Source organism: Theropithecus gelada, chromosome 6, assembly GCF_003255815.1.
Source record: "Theropithecus gelada isolate Dixy chromosome 6, Tgel_1.0, whole genome shotgun sequence".
In the NCBI taxonomy this organism is placed as follows: domain Eukaryota; kingdom Metazoa; phylum Chordata; class Mammalia; order Primates; family Cercopithecidae; genus Theropithecus; species Theropithecus gelada.
Window position 1 is genome coordinate 42,559,253 of NC_037673.1, and position 19,926 is coordinate 42,579,178.

Genomic DNA, 19,926 nt, shown 5'->3' on the forward strand with positions numbered 1-19,926 from the left:
ACTGTATCCACACAATTTCAAGTAGCTGGACAAATTTTTTTTAAATGCTAAATCTTTCTAATATTTTGCAACCCATCTGTTGTTCAATCCTATCAGGATTTCACTCTGTCTCTTTATGGGAGGATAAAGTGATGTAGTCTCTATGTCACTGCACACTCAGGTCAGGGCAGCTCAGAAAGCATCCTGAAATAAGTATATTTGCCCATCAAGTTACTTGAATTTTAGTGAAAGGAGAGGAAGAGCAATCAGTGCCCAAAGGCAGTTACTCTATTTCTGATCCTGTATCCTGTTTCTCATGGCCACAAAAACCGGGTTTGCATTTCCCTGGCACTTTACGGTTTATAGAATATTAGCAAATGCTGGGGAATCTTGGTGTTGGAATTTAACAGTGAGTGTGGATTATTAGAACAGTATCCTGGAAATTGGTAACATGCCCCAATTTACAGTTTTCCTTGGATTTTCCAACAGCCTTGTGCTTCATTATTTCTATGTCATACATGAGCATATGGAACAAATGATAAGATGTGCGTGTCTTAGGTTGTATTCCCTAGAAGCATAGTCTGAGATGGGTGGTGTGTCATGAATTTGCTGAGGGAGTGTTCTCAGGGGAAACCTGCATGGAGTGAGGGAAGCAGCAAAAGTGGGGCAAGCCGCCAGGCAAAGGTGTGTGCTCAGCTGAAGTCCAGCCTCAGCCTCAGCCTACAGAGAGCCCTGAGGCATGAAGGACTCCACAGCATTGTTCCACCTTAAGGCAAGGGAGGGAGATGGCCCATGGCTTCTCTGGACAAGGAGGTCCCCAAAAGCTATGGACAAAGCTCTGGATAAAGGGACAGCTATGACCTGCTAGTGGCCAACACTGAGAGCAGTAGGATGAGGGAGGGGGTGCAGTGACCACTCCAGCCAGCAAAGGGGTTCTGAGTGGGCACCCACAGCATCTACTACGCAGAGCATTTGCAAATTTGGGAGTCATCAAGTTCTTAATTTTTGTCTCTTGCATGTGTGAAGAAATGTTTGTATTTTCCAAACTGTGCTTCCAAAGTCCACCAGGAAGCTGGAGCTGGGATAAGCAAGCAGAACTTTAACCCCTGCTCCCATTTCCTTTTTATTTATTTTACACGTTGGATTTCTAGGTAAGATTACAACTGAACAAAAGGTCACCTCATTCTTTAAAAAATGAAAAATACTGATGCACTGTGGAATATAAATGGCCTTGATGGCAGGGTCCTTGTCTGTCTTGTTCACTGAGAGACCCCAAAGGCTGCATAACAATGAGCAAAATTCAATCCCTTGATAAATAATTTGAAAAAAAAAAGAAAATATAATTTTCTTTTTTTAATCCTCATGACAATTTAATCCTCATGACAACCTTATAAGGAAGACAAAGCAGATATTTTCTCCCACACATTACATAGGAGAAAACCCAGTTTCACACACTTGTCCAAGCTCACACAGGTCACTTGCACTGATCTAAGTACCACTGGTATATTGAGAGTAAATATGCCTGGGCATGGGGCTGGGATATATTCATATCCCTTCATCCTACCTGTGTTAAAAGGTGCCCATAAATAAATAAATAGGAGAAATGAATTGGAAAATTTGAGAACTTCATGCTTTGGACAATCAACAAATCTGAAGTTAACTTGGTGGAAAATTCATGTAAAATTCCTCGTTAGACCTGAGGGTACCCTCATAGACCAGTATGTCAAGACAGATGTCATTCCCTTCCCCTTCTTCACTGGGTCTGGAACACAGGTTTTCCAGCCCTAAGTATGATGCTATAGCCTCTTTTACCAGACCTTTTGGTCTGATGGATTTATTTCCTCTCATACCCTTTCCTCTGCCCCCAGATTCCCAAACATTCAAGATTCAGTGAGCGTCCCCAGTGAGGACAGCTGAGCCAACTACCTACGCCTTTGGACTTGGACAGTTTCTGTTTCCTCTGAGGAGTCAACCTTCCTCTTTCTGTAGTCACAGAGAAGATGGAGGAAGCAGAGCCCTGGGGTTGGAGTTTGACCCCAAGCTGAAAACAGGAAACTGATTAAGCAGAGGACTCAGTCTGCAGAGGGGTCAAAAACCAGGAGTCAGTTCAGGGAAAGCAACCTTGATGACCAGACTAGTGAGCTTAAAAGTCATTCCTGTGGAGGCCTGAGCCACCTGCCTCCTCTGTAATACAGAAGGTAATTGGAAGACTACTCACTCCTAAAGCACGTGGATGCCCACTTGGTGTGTGATTTCAGAGGAATCCGAAAACTTTCCCAGCCTGAAGCCCCACCAATTACAAGTTCTTCTGGGATTGATAACTTTCCTTTAAAACCCCTATTATTAAAAGGGAGAGATAAACAGACAATTACATGGCATTACATTAGCAAAAAGTAGGCTTTCAACCTATGAGGTAAGGCAAATAGGAAAATCAGAACTTTTGTGCTTTGCTCAAGAAAAAAGAAAAAGAGTGTTTGTCCCATTAGTAATCTCATGTGCTCAAATTTAACATAAAAACAATGATAAGGAGAACAGGAAAATTCTTGAAGCACTCCATAATTTGAGGTCTTTTACTGTTTACACCATAGAGGAAAAGAAAGCACAACAAACACAAAACCAGACGGTCAAATAAAGCATCCTGGTCGCTATGACAACGTTTGTCATAATGTCATATTTCTTCCTTTCTAGCAGTAAGCTGAGACCTACTACATAGAGGCATCATGAATGAGATGAGAAAAGAGGCCATTGTGAAATAGCGGTTCAGTAAATGTGTCTCCCAGTTCATCCAGGATGATTATGACTTCGAGTGTTCTGTTAGGGGTCACCATATGTGCACTGAATCTGATCAACGCATGTGCTTTCATTTTCAATTAAGAAAGCAAGTTCATGATAAATAGCCTTGGAAGGGCAATGCTTTTGTTTCAAGCAGGAAAACTGCATTTAATGATGTCTCTGCTTGTTACTAGCTGAATAACTTTGTAAAACTCATTTAAACTCTCTGAGCAACAATTTCCTTATAAGCAAATGGGATAATGACAGCTGACTAAGAGGGTGGTGAGGAATAAAAAAAAAAGTTAGATAACTTGTCTAAGGCTGCGACTAAAATGTCTGAGACTTTAACAGACCTTCAACAAATGATATTTTTAATTATCTGAGCATTCAGAGAGCAACCCATAAGCATGTGACACCATCTTTAGGAAAAAGTTGTACTGAAATGAGTTGTATACATGCATGCAGAAAGGCTTAGAGGCAGGTAAGCCCCCTGCACTGTCCTGGGGAAGTTCAGGTGACAAGACCAGGAGTGCTAAGAAAAGTAAGAAAAGAGGACTTCTTCAGCATAGGTTTATGAAACTCCAAATAATGGAAAGATCTGGCTCTCAATGGCTAGAAGAATCCATCTGGGTGAAGTCCAGAGCTCCATACTCTCCTTCCTCCCTAGCCTACACCCAGCCCTAGGCATCTGTGCCTCCCATTTGAGGGGTACAGAGCCTGTAGGGACCTCAGGTAAAGGCCAGGTGCATTAGAGGGTAGAAGAAGAAGGAAATGGGTAATGAGTGCTTTGGAGACATTTGCAACAAGAGCTCAGAACAGGGGCTCAACTACAGAAAACAGAGGCAGCTCTCACTCCACCAATTAAAGTCAAAAGGACAACTATCCTAGGCAATGTAGTCAGACTTGTCCACGCTCTGCCTCAGACATATATTCATCTGCAATATGCAGTGTCCAGGCTAAACCTCCAAGTTTACAGGAAATCCTGATCTCCCTTCTCTCCATTATTTAATCTTTCCCTAACCCAGGATCTAACTGGTTTAATTCCTCCTTCTTCCCTTTGTCTAGAATCAGGGAATACCAGGACCTTGGTCTGGTGACGGGCCTTAGTTGTGACTGACCTTCACGTTGTAAAGCAGTCACTGGCACTCTAAAAGGTTAGGAGACTTGCCTCCATTACACACCTAAGCGATGGCACAGTCCAGACCTGAACACAGTATTTTATTCTACTTTATTATGCTGCATGTGGGTACTTATACTATAATCCCTGGGTAAACTGGTCATTCTTGCAGTATCATATAGTGAACTAACTTTCAAGACTGAAATCGAACATGCCTGGGCTCAAATCCAGGCTCTAATAGCTGAATGATCTTGGGCAAGCAACTGAACTTTATAGAACCTCAGCTTTGTGGTTCACAAATTAAAATAATACTCTACATCGGCTACCTTGAGGATGAAAGGAGATAGCGTGCAACATAGCTAGTGTGTGCCTCCAACACCACAGGTGCTCAATGCTGCTTAATATTATCATTAATTAAGCTGTGATCAGTCACTAAACTTCAGATTGCTGCAAAGGGCTAAAGTGTCCAGAAGCCTTGAGAAAGAAGACCCTTCTGAGGAGGAGAAAGTGGAGATTGGTCAGCTTCGTGTCTTTGGTAATTCAGAGGCCTGTTAAACTCAAGAGCATATGGAGGGGGCTGGGACAAAGGCCAGAGGGGAACAGAGAGCTCAAACCTTTGAGTCCCTCTTGGCTGTTTTATCAAGTTCTCTTTAAAGCAAGTGACCTTCTAACCATTGAGGACTCAAGGCCAGTAGGAAGAGCACAGAAAGTGAAAGGCATCGAGTTGTCCTTGGGCTGAAAGCAGAGTCTCTGTGATGGAAGTGTTCTTGCTGGGGCAGTCATATCAGTAATATCCCTAAAAATCCTCATACCATGACTCTAAACTTAAAAAAAATAAAATAGAGACAAAAAAAGAAAGGGACGAGGAAGAAAGCTAACCCTGAAAATTTTTCGGTATCAAATTAGAGCAACAGACCTTTTGTCCACCATAGAGTTAAGAAAACTAAACAAACGCTACGGTCACACAGAAACCAGATGTCTCTGCTCCACTGACACTGACAGGCTGCACGCTGGAATTCCAGCTGCTATTCTGTTGACCAAGATACATATTCATACATTTTTTGAATTATAATCCTCAAGTGAATTGCCCAAAATGCTAAAGGAACTGCCTTTGGGGTGTTTTTTAAAAAAGGTAAGTTAGGATAAAAAAAGTTACCAGTTTTATTTTCAGAACTAAAGCCAGCTACTTAAAAGTCTGAGTATTAGGACCTAAAAACGATAAGCTGGCTTCACTGTAAAAATTGTGAATTCAGCATTTAGTTTTTTCAATAAGAAAGAAGAAAAGACTAAGAAAAAGAAGAGAATATGTTTGTCCTGATATTTAACTCTTCTGTAGGTATAAACCATATCTGAAATCATTATATGTCAAAAACAAAAAAGCATTTTGTAGGCCTGTGCTCAGGGAGCTGTATCAATAAGTCTATAAGTCTATTTTCTGCTCATGCATGTGTGTGCATGTGTGTGTGTTGAGAGAGAGAGAAGCTAAGAATGGGCTTTCATGTTATTTACTTCCCTACTCTAAAGAGGAACGTGTGTGTGTGTGTGTGTGTGTGTGTGTTTAGGTTAGATTTTTGGTGGATTTCCATTTCCATGGGGATGGTGGGTAGTCTGGAAAGCAGAAAATCTAAAATTCTCTGTCTTGGAACTTAAGTAAAGCTTTCTAGCGATCTACTGCCAAGCTTATGATCAGGCCTCAGCACAGGCAGGAACAGCAGACAGTCCAATTCTGACCTCACAAAGGGAAACTTCATTCTATAAGTGCTAATCAATCATATCACCCTGCAGGATCCACTTGTAAGAGAATTGCCTCTAGAGTGGACTTTGCTACGAACTCATCTGTGAGACTGTTTTATGATCTTCATGATAGTGAGGTATTGGGAGGGTGATCATTTTAGATTACCAGGACCATAGCCTTGATTTGTACCATATGACCCAGGCAGATCTCCAAGAGAAAGAAACTGTAATCCAAACCAGTGGATCTTAAGCTACAGTTTTCAGATACTCAAAGTGTCCTTGAAAGTAGTGATAAAAGTCTGAGAAGTTTCATAAGATAGTGTTTTCTAAAAAGCGTATCTTCATTTGCTCACTATAATGCTGCAAATGCTTGCTAGATCCCCAAGTTTCTATGCTTTTAGCTAAAATGATGTCATTCATTTTAGAAACAGAAGTAATTTGTCATTGACCACAAAATTCAATATGTGAAAAATCTAAGCACAAATTAGACTGGTTCCTTATATGATAGAAGTATTTTCTACTTCACTAAAATATTTGCAATGTTTACATATTAACATTTTCTTACATATTTTATCTTAACCTTTTACTACATATTGAGTCACTATAAGCTTATAGTTATAATTCTACCAATTTCCTTGAGAAGTGTGTTTTCAGTTAAGTTCCCAAACAAACAAGTGTTTTAACAGACAGCTGGGCTAAGAGATTGGCTAGTAGTTCTTTTTGTGAGTTGAGAATTTTAATGAGGTAAAAATATAAATTTAAAACTGTTTCATCTCTGCATGAATAAATGGACTTACTCTTCCACCATTTTAAAGAGATTGTAAACAATGATTGAATGTTGATTTATTCAGAATTTTTCATGTATATTTCTACTGCATAAAGTGTACACACAATTTGTAAAAATTGAGGATAAAGAGGATTAATGGAGTAGCTGTCTTCCTTCCCCTCCTCCCATATGCCCAAAGTAATTTAGAGTTGATTTGAAGCCACTTCTCTAGCAACTGGACTTGCATAGAATCGTGGGGGCTCACACATGGCCAGCCCAGGAAACTTCAGGCAGTCCTTTGTTACTCTGTTTATTGAAATTGACATATCAGCAAGTTCATTATCCTGAATAGTAACTTTGAATAATTATTATCCTGAATAGTAGTTTTGGCATGTTCTACCTCTGGACCAGTGATAATTGTAGTCAACGTATAATCCTTCTTGTTCAAATGGTCACACAGATTTCCTTAATGGCTTGACCTGCCAAAGAGCTGGAGGCCTTCATCATCGCAGTAAAGAGGATGCCAAATACACAGGATCTTAATTACTCTCATTTTCTTGGAGGAAAATCTCTTACAATCTTTGTTTGTTTGTTTTTTTCTCTTTTTTTTTCTTTTTTATAATTTTTTATTATTATTATACTTTAAGTTCTAGGGTACATGTGCATAACGTGCAGGTTTGTTACATATGTATACTTGTGCCATGTTGGTGTGCTGCACCCATCAACTCGTCAGCACCCATCAACTCATCATTTACATCAGATATAACTCCCAATGCAATCCCTGCCCCCTCCCCCCTTCCCATGATAGGCCCCGGTGTGTGATGTTCCCCTTCCCGAGTCCAAGTGATCTCATTGTTCAGTTCCCACCTATAAGTGAGAACATGCGGTGTTTGGTTTTCTGTTCTTGTGACTATATAGCTTAGAACATTCCATATCTGAAAAGTAATGTTTTCTGTTAGCATCTATTGTGCAATTGGTTATAATATGTTTACTAAAGGAAATATGGAGATGGCTTTTAACTAATTCAAAAACACAGCAAGACAGGGTATATACACAATATTACATTTACTTAGCATGACAGTAAAGAATCCTTGTTCCCTTTTCTGGGACTTTGAGTTTAGTTCAACAAGATGATTGCTACATAATTGTTTAAAATATTGATGCTATGTAATTTTAAAAAACATTTTTAAAGGGTGATTTGTTTTGTATTTCCTTGAACTCAGAACCCTGAGACAAGGACTAGGTACAAGCAGTTTATTTAAAAAGATCTACTAGGGAGCCAGATCAAGGGAGCTTGGAGAGGTATATGAGGAAGCAGGGAGAGCTAATGTAAGGATGCATTACTGCGATCAGCAACGGGTATTCAATTCTGCTGGGACTTCTGAGTGGTGTACAAACTTTCTCTGAATGGTTCACCTGAAAGATGGAAGATGGAACAAATACTCCAATGCCATTCTCCCAAGGGTTGGTCTCAAGGACTTTAACCCCTGGCACTTCTGAGCTGCTCTTGCACAAGCCAAAGATGTTCCCAGGGCCTAAGAGATGGCCTGGGGCATAATGTGGAAAGACAAAAAGCAGGAGCCTCTTTTATTTTATATTTTATTTTGTGATAAGAGCACTTAGGATCTATGCTCTTAGAAAATTAGGTATTCAATACAGTACCTTTAACTACAGGTGCTATGCTATACAGTAGGTCTCTGGGACTTATTTATCTTATATAACTGAAGCTGTGTGCCCTTTGACCAACATCTTCCCTCTAGCAGACAGCTTGACTGCAAACTCATGACAGAACATGGTTACCCAGACAGAACTACCCAGCTAAGCCACTCTGGTGTTCCTGACACTGAGAAACAATAGGATATAATAAATTTTTTGTTGTTTTATGCTGTTGAGGGTAATTTATTTTGTAGCAATTGATAACCAGTAGACTGTCTGTATAAAGTAGGATGTTGTGTGGTAATAAAATATCAGATTTTCAAAGAATTTTTGAGGATATGGAAAAGTGATGAGTATACAACATTAAGTGAAAACAGCAGGAAGCAGAACTATGCAGTGCGTGTTAATCATATCTGTTGTTTACTTCAGATCAGCACATATTTTTCCCCTCCTTCTTCTGCTGATAGAACTTCCCTTTCCTATGGGAAAAACATCTCACATGTTTCAAGTGGTGCTTTGACTCCAACCCACATAGGTCAAAAATGTTAATTAGATTAAATTAAGGTAACTCATTTCCTTGGTACATCATAAAAGACAGCCTAATGAAAACAAGTCCTGGACCTTTTCTCCCTAGAACTTGGTTAAGGAAAAGAAAGGCCTTAACTCCCAAATAAAGATGGTGAAGATATCAGACACCCTAGATTGAGTAGTTATTAAAGTCAGAACCAACTTTAGACTTTTCAGTCATAAGCCAATAAACTCTCTATTTGCTTAAGCTAATTGGGCTTGGGGTTCTGTATGAATACAAACACAATATACAATATTATCCCATAATTGTATATAAAATGAATAAATAAAATTATTCACAAAGAATAATTTGGGGTAAAATCTACCAAACGTTATCACTAGTTCTAGCTAGATTTCATATTAGTGAAGTTGCCATATCGGAAATGTTTAAAACAAAGCTTCTTAGTCCTCACAGTTCGAAGCTTTGACTCAGTAGTTCTGGATTACAGACTAGATCTTTTATTGAATATTTCCATGTGTTTGTGAGTTTTCCAAAATTTCTCTTGATTACTAGTTTTAAATCATTCTGTTCAAAAAAAATTTGATATGATCTCAATCTCCTTAAATTTGCTAAGACATATTTTGTGACATATATATGATTATTTATTATCTATCCTGGAGAATGTTCCTTTTGTGCTTAAGAAGAACGTGTATTCTGCTGCTATTGCAAGGAATGTCCTGTATATATCTGTTAGGTCCATTTGGTCTAAGGTATAGTCTAAGGCTAGTGTTTCCTTACTTATTTTCTATCTGGATGATCTGTCCATTGCTAAAAGTTAAGTACAGCAATTTCTTACTATTATTGTGTTATAGTCTATCTCTTCCTTCAGATCTATTACTATTTGCTGTATATATTTAGGTGCTTTTATGTGGGCATGTATACATTTACATTTGTTATGTCCTTTGGATAAATTAACCTCTTATCATTACATAATGACCTTCTTTGTTTCATTTTACACTTTTTGACTTAAAATTTATTTTACCTGTTGTAAGTATAGCTATTCCTGCTTTCTCTTGGTTTCCATTTATATCACTTTCAGTCTATGTGTTGTATTCTTACAGATGAAGTGAGTCTCTTCTAGGCAGGATATGATTGGGTCTTTTTTTGTTCATTCAGCCACTCTATGACTTTTGATGGAAGAATTTAATTATTTAAAACTCAAGATAATTATCGATAGATAAGGATTTGCTATTGCCATTTTTTAAATAGTTTTCTGGTTGCTTTGTAGATTCTTTGTTTTTTTCTTCTCTTGTTGGTCTTCCTTTGTGATTTAGAAATTTCCTCCAGTGTTATGCTTATATGTTTTGATTTCTTTTTTAAAAAATCCTTTTTTACTTACTATAGGTTTTTGCTTTGTGGTTACCATGAGCACCATGAGGCTTACAAAAAAATCTTACAATGGTGATAAGCTGATAACAACTTGATTTGATAGCATTAAAAAACTCTACACTTTTACTCCACCTCTCCTTACATTTACAATTTTTGATGTCACAATTTCCCAGTTTTTATTCATGAGGTAAATTTCAGCCACCTGTTTTAAAATGGGAAAAGAAGAGAAGTATAAAACCTGTACACCAAAATTAAAAATGTAAGCACTCCCCTGCCCCCCCCCCCCCCCCCCCCGCCAACCATCTTAATGGACCCCTCCTCTAGACCCAGGCACTCCAAACTTAACCTGAAAAGCTGATTTAGGCCATGGTGGGAAGTAGGGGTCAGACATGGCTCATTATACCCTCTTCCCTTTTGGAATTCAGGAAAACCCAGCCAGCGTTTAATATCAACACATCTTAAGTCTGATGAGAAACATTTAAAATCTGTTATCTCTGAAGCCTGCTACCTGGAGGCTTCATTTGCAAGATAATTTGGTCTCCACAACCCTTTATCATAACCCAGACATTTCTTTTTATTGATAATAACTATTTCAATCAACTGCCAATCAGAAAAACTTTAAATCTACCTATAACCTGAAACCCTTCTCCGCCTCACAGTTCCCTGCTTCGAGTTGTCCTGCCTTTCTGGACCAAACTAATTTACATCTTAAATGTGGTTGATTGATGTCTCATGTTTCCAAAAATGTATACAACTAGGCTATGCTTTGACCGCCTTGGGCACATGTCCTCAGAATCTCCTGAGGGCTGTGTCACAGGCCATTGGTCACTCATATTTGAATCAAAATAAATCTCCTCAAATGTTTTACAGAGTTTGACTCTTTTTGTTTACATCAGGATAGGTCAGTTCATGTTAACTTACTTTCCTGGTGGGATGGTGTCGAAGAGAGCCTGAGCACTTCTCAAAAACAAGGAAGAAAAGGTAACAGCAGGCAAAAAAAAATAGACAGAATAGCATCAATAGGTTCTCCTTTGCTATCCCCATCTTGAGAAGGGGCACATAGATTTGCCCTTTGATCTTGCACTCTCACCTAGAACACAACCACACTGGCCTATTACACTCCATAGACCTCAAACCACGCTAATCCACTATTTACATTCACTTTGACCAATTACCAGGGGAAAATAGCACATGTGGGGTTACCAAAGGCTACATGATTGGACTGCCCAATTAGAACTTAACTGTGAAACTTCAGGACAAAATGCAGATCTGAAGATCATTCCAAAATGCCCAATAATGTTGGTATGCGGACCCCAGCTGCTGGACTCCATTCCTTCTATGCAAGCTAAGTTGTCAGGCAAAAGTTTCTTGGAGTGTTTCTGCAGGGAACAGAGAGCAAGCTTTGCCCTCCAAGTTCTGTATCTTTGCCCTTAAAACTAAGCTCTCAAAAGGGAACCATACAATATTTCTGTAATATCTCTCATAAACAAGTAAAGATCCCTCCTCAGACTCCCTTGATTCACCTCCAACTACTGCTTTGTTTCTCAGCAACGCTTTAGAGAAAAATCTCTAAATAGAGTTGTCTATTCTTACTGTCTTCACTTCCTTGGCTCTCTTTGTGGTTTCAGCACACACTGATTGAGTATTCACCGCTCTCACTCCCTTGAACTTGGCCTTGTCCCGATCCCAGTGATCTCCATCTTAATTTACCTATAACCATCATTGAAGCGGGTTATCACCCCCTTTCCCTTGAAAATTCTTCAGATCTCACTGGACATCTCCATTCTGCCTCTATTGATGACTCCTTTACCTTCTTCCAACATTTTACCTCAGTCTTCAACACTCTTGTCTATCTACTCCTCTCTCCTTGGGTGGTCTCACTCAGCTCCATGGCTTTAAATACATCTAGATATTGAAGAATCTCAAACCTACATCTTTACATTGGCTTAAATCTCCAGCTGCTTACTTGACCTCTATGCTTGGTGAACCCTAGTCAGCCTCTCCACCCTTCCTTGCTTCAATAAATGGCCCCAATACTCACCTAGTTTTTCAAACTCAAGACATAGGAGATATTTTTACTCTTCTTTACACCACACATCGAACTCATTAGAAAGTTCCATTTATTCCGCCTTCAAAATTTATTTCAAACTTCACCACTGTTTACACTTTCACTGCTACTATCTATACCAAAGAAACCATCGTTGTTCACCTAAATCCCTCAGTAGCCTTGCACCTGGACTCCCTGATTCCTTTTATACTCTTAAGTGGTCAAGTCTCCAGATAGCAACTAGAATGATGTGCCTAAAACATAAATCAGATAATGCCTCACCCCTGCCTCAATGTCCTACCATAACACTTTGGATTTTTGTTGTTGTTTTTGTTTTGTTTTTTGAGATAAGGTCTTGCTCTGTCACACAGGGTAGAGTACAATGGCATAATCGCAGTTTACTGCAGCCTCGACCTCCTGGCTCAAGCAGTCCTCCTGCCTCAGCAACCTGAGTAGCTGGGACTACAAGTGTGCAACATCAAGCCAGGCTAATTTTTTATTTTTGGTAGAGATGGCAGTCTCACTACATTGCCCAGGCTGTCCTCCAACTCCTAGGTCCAAGCAATCCTCCTGCCTTGACCTCCCAAAGTTTTGTGATTACAAGAGTGAGCCACCATAACTGGCTTCCCATAATACTGTGAATGAAACCCAAATTCCTTACCATGTCTATAAGGTCTAAAATAACTGGCTTTTGCCTATTTCTCCAGCTTCAGCTCTTTTTATTTTCTGGCTCACTTCTGCCAGTTTGACCAAATTGACCTTCTTCCTTTTCCTACAGCAGATCAAGCTCATTCTGTGCTGGATTGTCACTCTGTCTAGAACACCCTTCTGCCTAGACATTCATATGGCTCACACTCTCCCATCTTTCCAGTGTCTGCTCTATTGTCACCTTCCCAGAGAGATCTCCCACGACACCTTCGTCTTAAATAACCACCCTCTCCATCTCCTTACTCTCCAGCCTATTAACATGTTGTTATATTTCTTTGTACTTTTCCTAACAGTATATTACACATGTATTTCTTTATTGTTCTTTCTCCTCTCTCCTACATGAAAACAAGGAAATTGTTCATTGTTAAATTCTATATGCCCAGCATCTAGAACTAAGCCAAGCACTTAGCATGAGTTCAACAAAAATTTGCTAAGTGAATGAGTGAATTGAGCATGGGTGACTCAATTCATTGCTAAGTGAATGAGTGAATTGAGCATGGGTGACTGAAAGATAAAGGTAAAGGCGGGATCTTGGAAAGTATATCCCAGAGAGAAGTGAATTCCCAGATAGCAAGTCTCCTTAAAGAAACTGACCTTCTCTCTGATTTTCAGACTATAGGAAGCCATTACTGAAATGTCACCTGGGGATTGCTAGTGATTGTTCTTTAAACCTGTCTGAATAGTTGCTAAAAGTCAAGCTTTTAAATACCATTTTCAGATAATAACAGGAAGTAGAAGAGGCAGTCAGGTGACCAGCATCAGAACAGATCTGTAGCAAAAGGCATGTGACAAAGGACCCATGCATGTTCCAATTTGAGTTTATCCTAGGATTTAACAAAGTGAAGAAAATAACACAGGAAAATTAGCAACATACCAGAGAGAGGGGGAAAAAAAAAACAAAAAAACAAAAAAACAAAAAAAAAACCAGAGCAACACAGACAATAAATAAAAACAAATTAAATCTGTGTTTAAAATTTGTAATTTGCATAAATATTTTAAGTAGCGATGCTTAGTTTTTGCATTCATTTCATATGCTCTTTCATGTTGTCCACATGAAGGCAAGTCAGATTATTACGGATCAAAATATGAGGGCACAGAATGGTGTGCCTGCTGCTGGATAGTCACGGGTGAGTTGCTGGCTGCTGTCAATAGGATCACAAGAGAAAGGACAGTTGTCATAGTGTTTTTGCACAGACAGGGTGTGGCGCTCACCTGAATGGAGATTGGATTTTATGAGGCACTGACATGGCTCCTGACGCTGAGTCAGATGTCTCACCCCAGCCTCGATGACCTCTCTTCCTCGTCATGCTCCTGCCTCTCCCTGCAGGAACTCCAGCCTCTTTTGTAATATCTAGCCCAGATCTTCCTTCTGGTTATGACTTCCTCAATGTCCTGATTTTCCACATGAAATGTCACAAAGCATTTTTTCTGATTTTTCTAATATAATGTCTTTCCATAAAGCAATGAATACTTCCAGGTCTAAATGTGGGCTGTGTGGCTGTGTAATACAGTAGCCACTAGCCGTATGTGGCTATTTAAATGTGAATTTATCAACATTAAACAAAATTTAAAATTTAATTCCTAGTCACAGCATCACATTTCAAGTGCTTACTATCCTGGTGGTAAAGGACTACTGTATTGTACAGTGCAAGTAGAGAATGCTTTCATGAGACAAAATAGTAAATGCAAGAAGCTGTGTTTGCTCATTCTTCGTGCCAGCAGAATTTCATATAATCCCTTGCCAGCAGAATTTCACAGAGCCCCTGACTCGATGACTGCGCACAGCCCTCCAAAAGAATGCCTTAAAAACGGTAAAAAGGGGAGAGCACGGGTTCCCACATCTCTTGCCTGAATCAGTGCATTTTTTAGAAAAGATAAGTTCAGTGATTCTTGTCCTTGCCTTTTTCTGTACAAAAGATAATGTGCAATCGGATTAATGATTATGCCTCTGTAATCTATAACCAGATGTACCCTCACATCCAAATTTCGATGAGATTTTGTTTGTTTGTAACTTCTGAGCACATGTAAAAAGACATTTTTTTCTACATGTGCACATTTGATGCAACTTCTAAGCACATATTCAGCTGCCACCATCTGTATATAAACAGTGGATTGAAATACTACTTTGGTGCAGTCTAACAGAAACGTCTTGAAAGACTCCTACGGTATTGCAATTCTCAGTAAGTCCACAATTCTACTACCTCCAAAGTTATTTTATATAGTACTGTCTTAGATTAAATGGCAGTAAATGTATGGGGTAAAAACAAACAAAAAAATTACTGAAAAAAATGATATGTTATCCTGCAAACAGTGAGGGATAAAAAGAACTGAAGATATTATCCTGAATAATGCTGGAATATAAGAACTCGACCCAGAAACTGAGACTAGCAAATGACAAGGAATAGCAATTGGGATAGAAAGAAAAGCGTAAGAATATGATGACACAGATGCAGAGGAAAGAAGAGCTTTCAGGAAGGAGAGAGTGTGCAGTAATTTCAGTGCTGTTGAGAAGTCAAGTGAGATAATGATTGAAAGTATGCATTAGATGTAGTGATTAGAAGTGATGTTGGTGATTTGAACAAGAGAAGCTTTTGAGAAATTGTGGGGGCATAAGCCGGACTGCAATGGATAGGAATGTTACTGGGAAAGGGGAAAAGAAGAGGGCAAATATAGACAACTCTGCAAAAATAATAGTAATAGTAATGGTTATGAAATACAGGAGAAATGGGAAAGTTGAAGAATGATACAGTCTAGGATAATAGTTTTAATGAGAAAATATGACTATGTTACAAGTTAATATAAGAACTCCTTTTTTTTTTTTTTTTTTTTTTTTTTTTGAGACAGAACCTTACTCTGTCGCCCAGGCTGGTGTGCATTAGTGCAATCCTGGCTCACTGCAACCTCTGGCTCACCTCCCCAGTAGTTGGGATTACAGGTGTGCACCACGACGACAGGCTGGTCTTGAACTCCTGGCCTCAAGCAATCTGTCCCCCTCAGCCTCCCAAGGTGCTGGTATTGTAAGTGTGAGCCACTGCGCCCGACAAGTTAATGTGAGAACTCTTCTAAGCAAAATGAAGTAAATCCTGTAAGCCAATGTTTCACTGTAAGAATTGGGAAAAGCTGGAAATTTAAAACTATCATATTTTTAGGGGATTTGGAGACCTGTAGAATCAAAGAGAACTAGATAAACTAAAATGCCAGGGTTAAGAAAACTGTTTCAAGATGAATCACAAATGGTCAGCCCATCCCCCCGCACCCCCTACCCCTGTCCCACATACACATAACAATTTAACCAAAAAAAAAAAAGAAAGAAAATATTTTGGAGGCTTTACTATACAAATTATCTCATAACCCATGTTTTCCTCTGGCTATGCATCCACCACCTTACGCAGAAGATAAGGAATCTCACCTGGTCCTATGGCTCCACCTAGTGGCAACCATTAGGAAGCAATTTAACTGCCTTGAGACCAGCTACAGAGGTTCGTTGGGAATGATGGGTTTGCTTTACTGTCTTGCCTTCGTCTTCTAGGAGATCATGATTAGCAGCCTTAAAGAAGAGTCTGTGATTAATTAGACCTGAACCTCTCCTCACAGGAAACGAATGAGAACATTTTCGTTCCCAAGGGATAAAAAGGAATCCCATATTGTTTCTTGGGAGCTGGGTATGTAGGTAGTATATGAGTGGATCTGCGTGGGAAAGGGGGTGAACTGTTTTGAGACACAAACTTATACATCTTTTCAATGACTTTTCTTTCTCCCTCTTGGTCTAATGCTACTTTTGGTCTTGTGTGGAACATTTCCCCACCAAGTATGGGAGCTGATGTCCCGAAACGTCCGGAGACTGAATGTGACCATCCAGAAGTGCAGGAGTTAGCTCCTCGGAGGGTAAAATATGACCAATGAAGAACAGAGACCAAGCAAATAAGCGACTTCTTTTTTTCTTCAGTGGGCAGTCCAACGTATGGCTTTTTCTTACAATCCAGCTGGAGAAGCCCTGCACCAAGTAGCCACCTGCTGACTTCTTGGCTTGTGAAGGCAGAGGCAGCAAAATGGTACTCATCACATCACACTGCTTAGCATCTTCCCTTTGCTCACCTCCTTCCCTCCTTTCCAATAACTGACCTGAGTGTGCACAACCCAAATGAAATGCTGGCATCTTAATCCTAGCTTCAGCCTCTACCTTCTAACAAATCTGCCTAAAACAGTCTCTCTCTATATATATACACACACATATCTGTAACTATAGATGTGTACATATGTATGTGTATACAGATAGATATAGATATATGTTTAGGCAGGGTCTTGCTCTGTCACTCAAACTGGAATGTAGTGGTGCCATCATAGTTCACTGCAGCCTTGAACTCCTGGGTTCCAGCAACCTCCTTCATCAGTCCCCTGTGTAGCTAAGACTACAGGTGCATGCCACCACACCTGGCTAATTTTTTAAAAATATATTTCTTTTAGAAATAGGGACTTGCTATTGCCCAGGGTGGTCTCTAACTCCTAGCCTCAAAAAAATTGCCCTGCCTCAGCCTCCCAAAGTGTTAGGATTACGGACATTCAATGCACCTGGTCTCTCTCTCTTTTTAAAAAATCTGTAATAGTCTCCCCTCCACTTTTTCCTTAAAATGTATTTGTTAAAGAAATTCTGTTGTAAGTTTGACATTATGGGTTTGACTAATTACATCCCCAGGATGTAATTCTCTTGGCTGGTAGTTACAACTGAAGCTACATCAAATTGAAGTTTGAGCTTTTTTGGCAATAATACTTTTTAGATTGAGAGGGAGAACTCACATTGTATCATTTTATTGTCTGGTTGTCTCCACTTAGTGGTTTTAAAAGTGTCAACCCAATCCATTTATTATAAAGTTCCCCATCAGATTTTCACCTGATGATTTCAGGAGCCATTGAAGGACATTATCTAGATTCATTACTTCATTAGGGATTACAAATGGTGATATTATGATTTTCTTATTCCTGTATTAGATAGACGTCTTATAAAAGGAGGGACATTTTCTTATCAACTATTTGTTTATCCTGAAATACAATTGTGCAAGAAAATCAGGATAAATATTTAATGCTTTCTTTTATTTACCAGTTTCCCAATAATTTTTGTGTGTCCTAAAAACTTTCCATGTGTACAATGAGTTATTTTGTAGTATCATTGTGGATTTTCACATATTTAATATGTTTCTATTTTCAGCTATATGGAGGAAACAGCAGAGAAGAGCAAATTTTAAAAGTGGGAGAAAACTGGTATGCATATTTTCAACCAAGTGAAAACATCAAGGAGGTTAAAGTAATCAACTGGGTCAAACGCTGGTGAGAGGTCAAATAAGGTAAGATGAGGACTTGAAGCTGGTGACCATACATTTAAAGTGAAGTCAGTTGGTATGGTGTGATGTGTTTTGTTGTGGTTGTTGTTGTATTTGTTTTTTGTTTTTGTTTTTGTTTTTGTTTTGAGATACAGTCTTGCTTTGTCACCCAGGCTGAAGTACAGTGGCGTGATCTTGGCTCACTGCAATCTCCACCTCCTGGATTCAAGCGATTCTCCTGCCTCAGCCTCCCAAATAGCTGGGATTACAGGTGCACACCACCACGCCCAACTATTTTGTATTTTTAGTGGAGACAGCATTTCACCATTTTATTTCAGTACTCTAAAATTATCTTAGTCTGCATGCAAAAATTAGTAAATTTCCCATAAACAAAAGTAGAGTTAGTGCTGTTGGCTATTTTGCTGTTTCACTTTTACAGTAGTACTAGAGAAGAGAATAAACCCAGGCCTATGGGGAAGAGGAATGTTTATTTATGGAAGTAAGAGCGGGGTGGTGGTGTTTGGATTAGAAGAGAATGGAAGGGAAACCCAAAGGTTGGTTTTAGGGGGAGCCTGGTTGGGAAGGAGAAGTCACTCAATTTTTCACCTCTATTCAGTTTACCAGTTTTGTCTTCTGTTGTTCAACTGGACATTTCACTTCTTTTTATTTGCTTGTTATTTAGTTTTTATTTCATAATCATAAACTTAACTCTGCAATTCAGCTAGGCATGGAAGGGAACAAGGAAAACATGGAGCCCAAAGGGAACTGCAGCGAGAGCACAAAGACTATAGGATACTGCAAGCAAATGGGTTGGAGGGGCCCTCTCCTGAGCTACAGAAGGAATGGTCTGGTTGTTAAGATAAAACATAAGTCAAACTTGGTAGAATTGTCCACAGTCAGCAACGGTGGTCTTCTTGCTGGTCTTGCCATTCCTGTATCCAAAGTGCTCCATAACCTCCACAATATTCATGCCTTCTTTCACCTTGCCAAAGACCACATGCTTGCCATCCAACCACTCAGTCTTGGCAGTGCAGATGAAAAACTGGGAACAATTTGTGTTGGGCCCAGCATTTGCCATGGACAAGATGCCAGGACCTGAATGCTTTAGGATGAAGTTCTCATCATCAAATTTCTCCCCATAGATGGACTTGCCACCAGTGCCATTATGGCGTGTGAAGTCACCACCCTGACACATAAACCCTGGAATAATTTTGTGAAAGCAGGAACTCTTATAACCAAATCATTTCTCTCCACTGCTCAGAACACGAAAGTTTTCTGCTGTCTTTGGAACGTTGTCTGCAAACAGCTCAAAGGAGATGCTGTCCAAGGGCTTGCCGTTGACAGCAATATCAATGTCGAAGAACATGATGGGGTTGACCATGGCTGATAGTACAGGACTTCCGGCAGCGGCAGTGTCTGCAAATCCCATTTCACTCTTAAAATGCATTCTTGAATAAAACAATCTCACATGGGTGTCTACCTCAGTAATGTTTCCTTGGGAAGCCAGGCCATTAAGTATGCCTCTCTGCTTACCTCATGTGCCTCAGTGTTCTTCCCCTGCAGGAGGAATCCTCAACAATTCACTCTGGGTTAAAATTTGCTTCAGGGTGCTTTCAAAAATAGAATGACTTAGGCCAATCTTGCCTTTTGAAATGCTCCAAATGAGACATGTTTCCTGTATCTGAAAAGTCTTTGACTGGGTAGGACAGCCACAGGAAAGACCTTTTAAATATTGACAAGTTTAAGTATTAATAAGCCCATTTCATGCATCACTCTAGTGCCCCTCCTCAGTTTTTTTGATCAGCCAATATCTCTCCCAATCAGAGAGCAAAATCGTAAACCACATGTTAGTATTCTGAATCCAGTGCTTTTTAAAAAGTGTGTTATAATCTAATAGTGTTTGTCAGGAACTCATCATTGGTTGGGCATTTGAAA

General features: G+C 39.5%; 1 protein-coding gene and 1 pseudogene across 2 annotated transcripts in view; both read right to left on the reverse strand.

Moving 5' to 3' along the window:
• Positions 1-13,984, reverse strand: part of SELENOP (selenoprotein P) — a 77,526-nt gene extending 63,542 nt beyond the window's left edge. For both annotated transcript variants that reach the window (XM_025387691.1, XM_025387692.1), the window contains exon 1: positions 13,889-13,984. In XM_025387691.1, coding sequence (XP_025243476.1) covers positions 13,889-13,983 — 95 coding nt within the window. In that variant the 5' untranslated portion in view covers position 13,984. The remainder of the gene's footprint in view (positions 1-13,888) is intronic.
• Positions 13,985-18,862: 4,878 nt separating this feature from the next.
• LOC112626990 lies at positions 18,863-19,372 on the reverse strand (annotated as a pseudogene).
• Between the last annotated feature and the right edge of the window lie 554 nt (positions 19,373-19,926).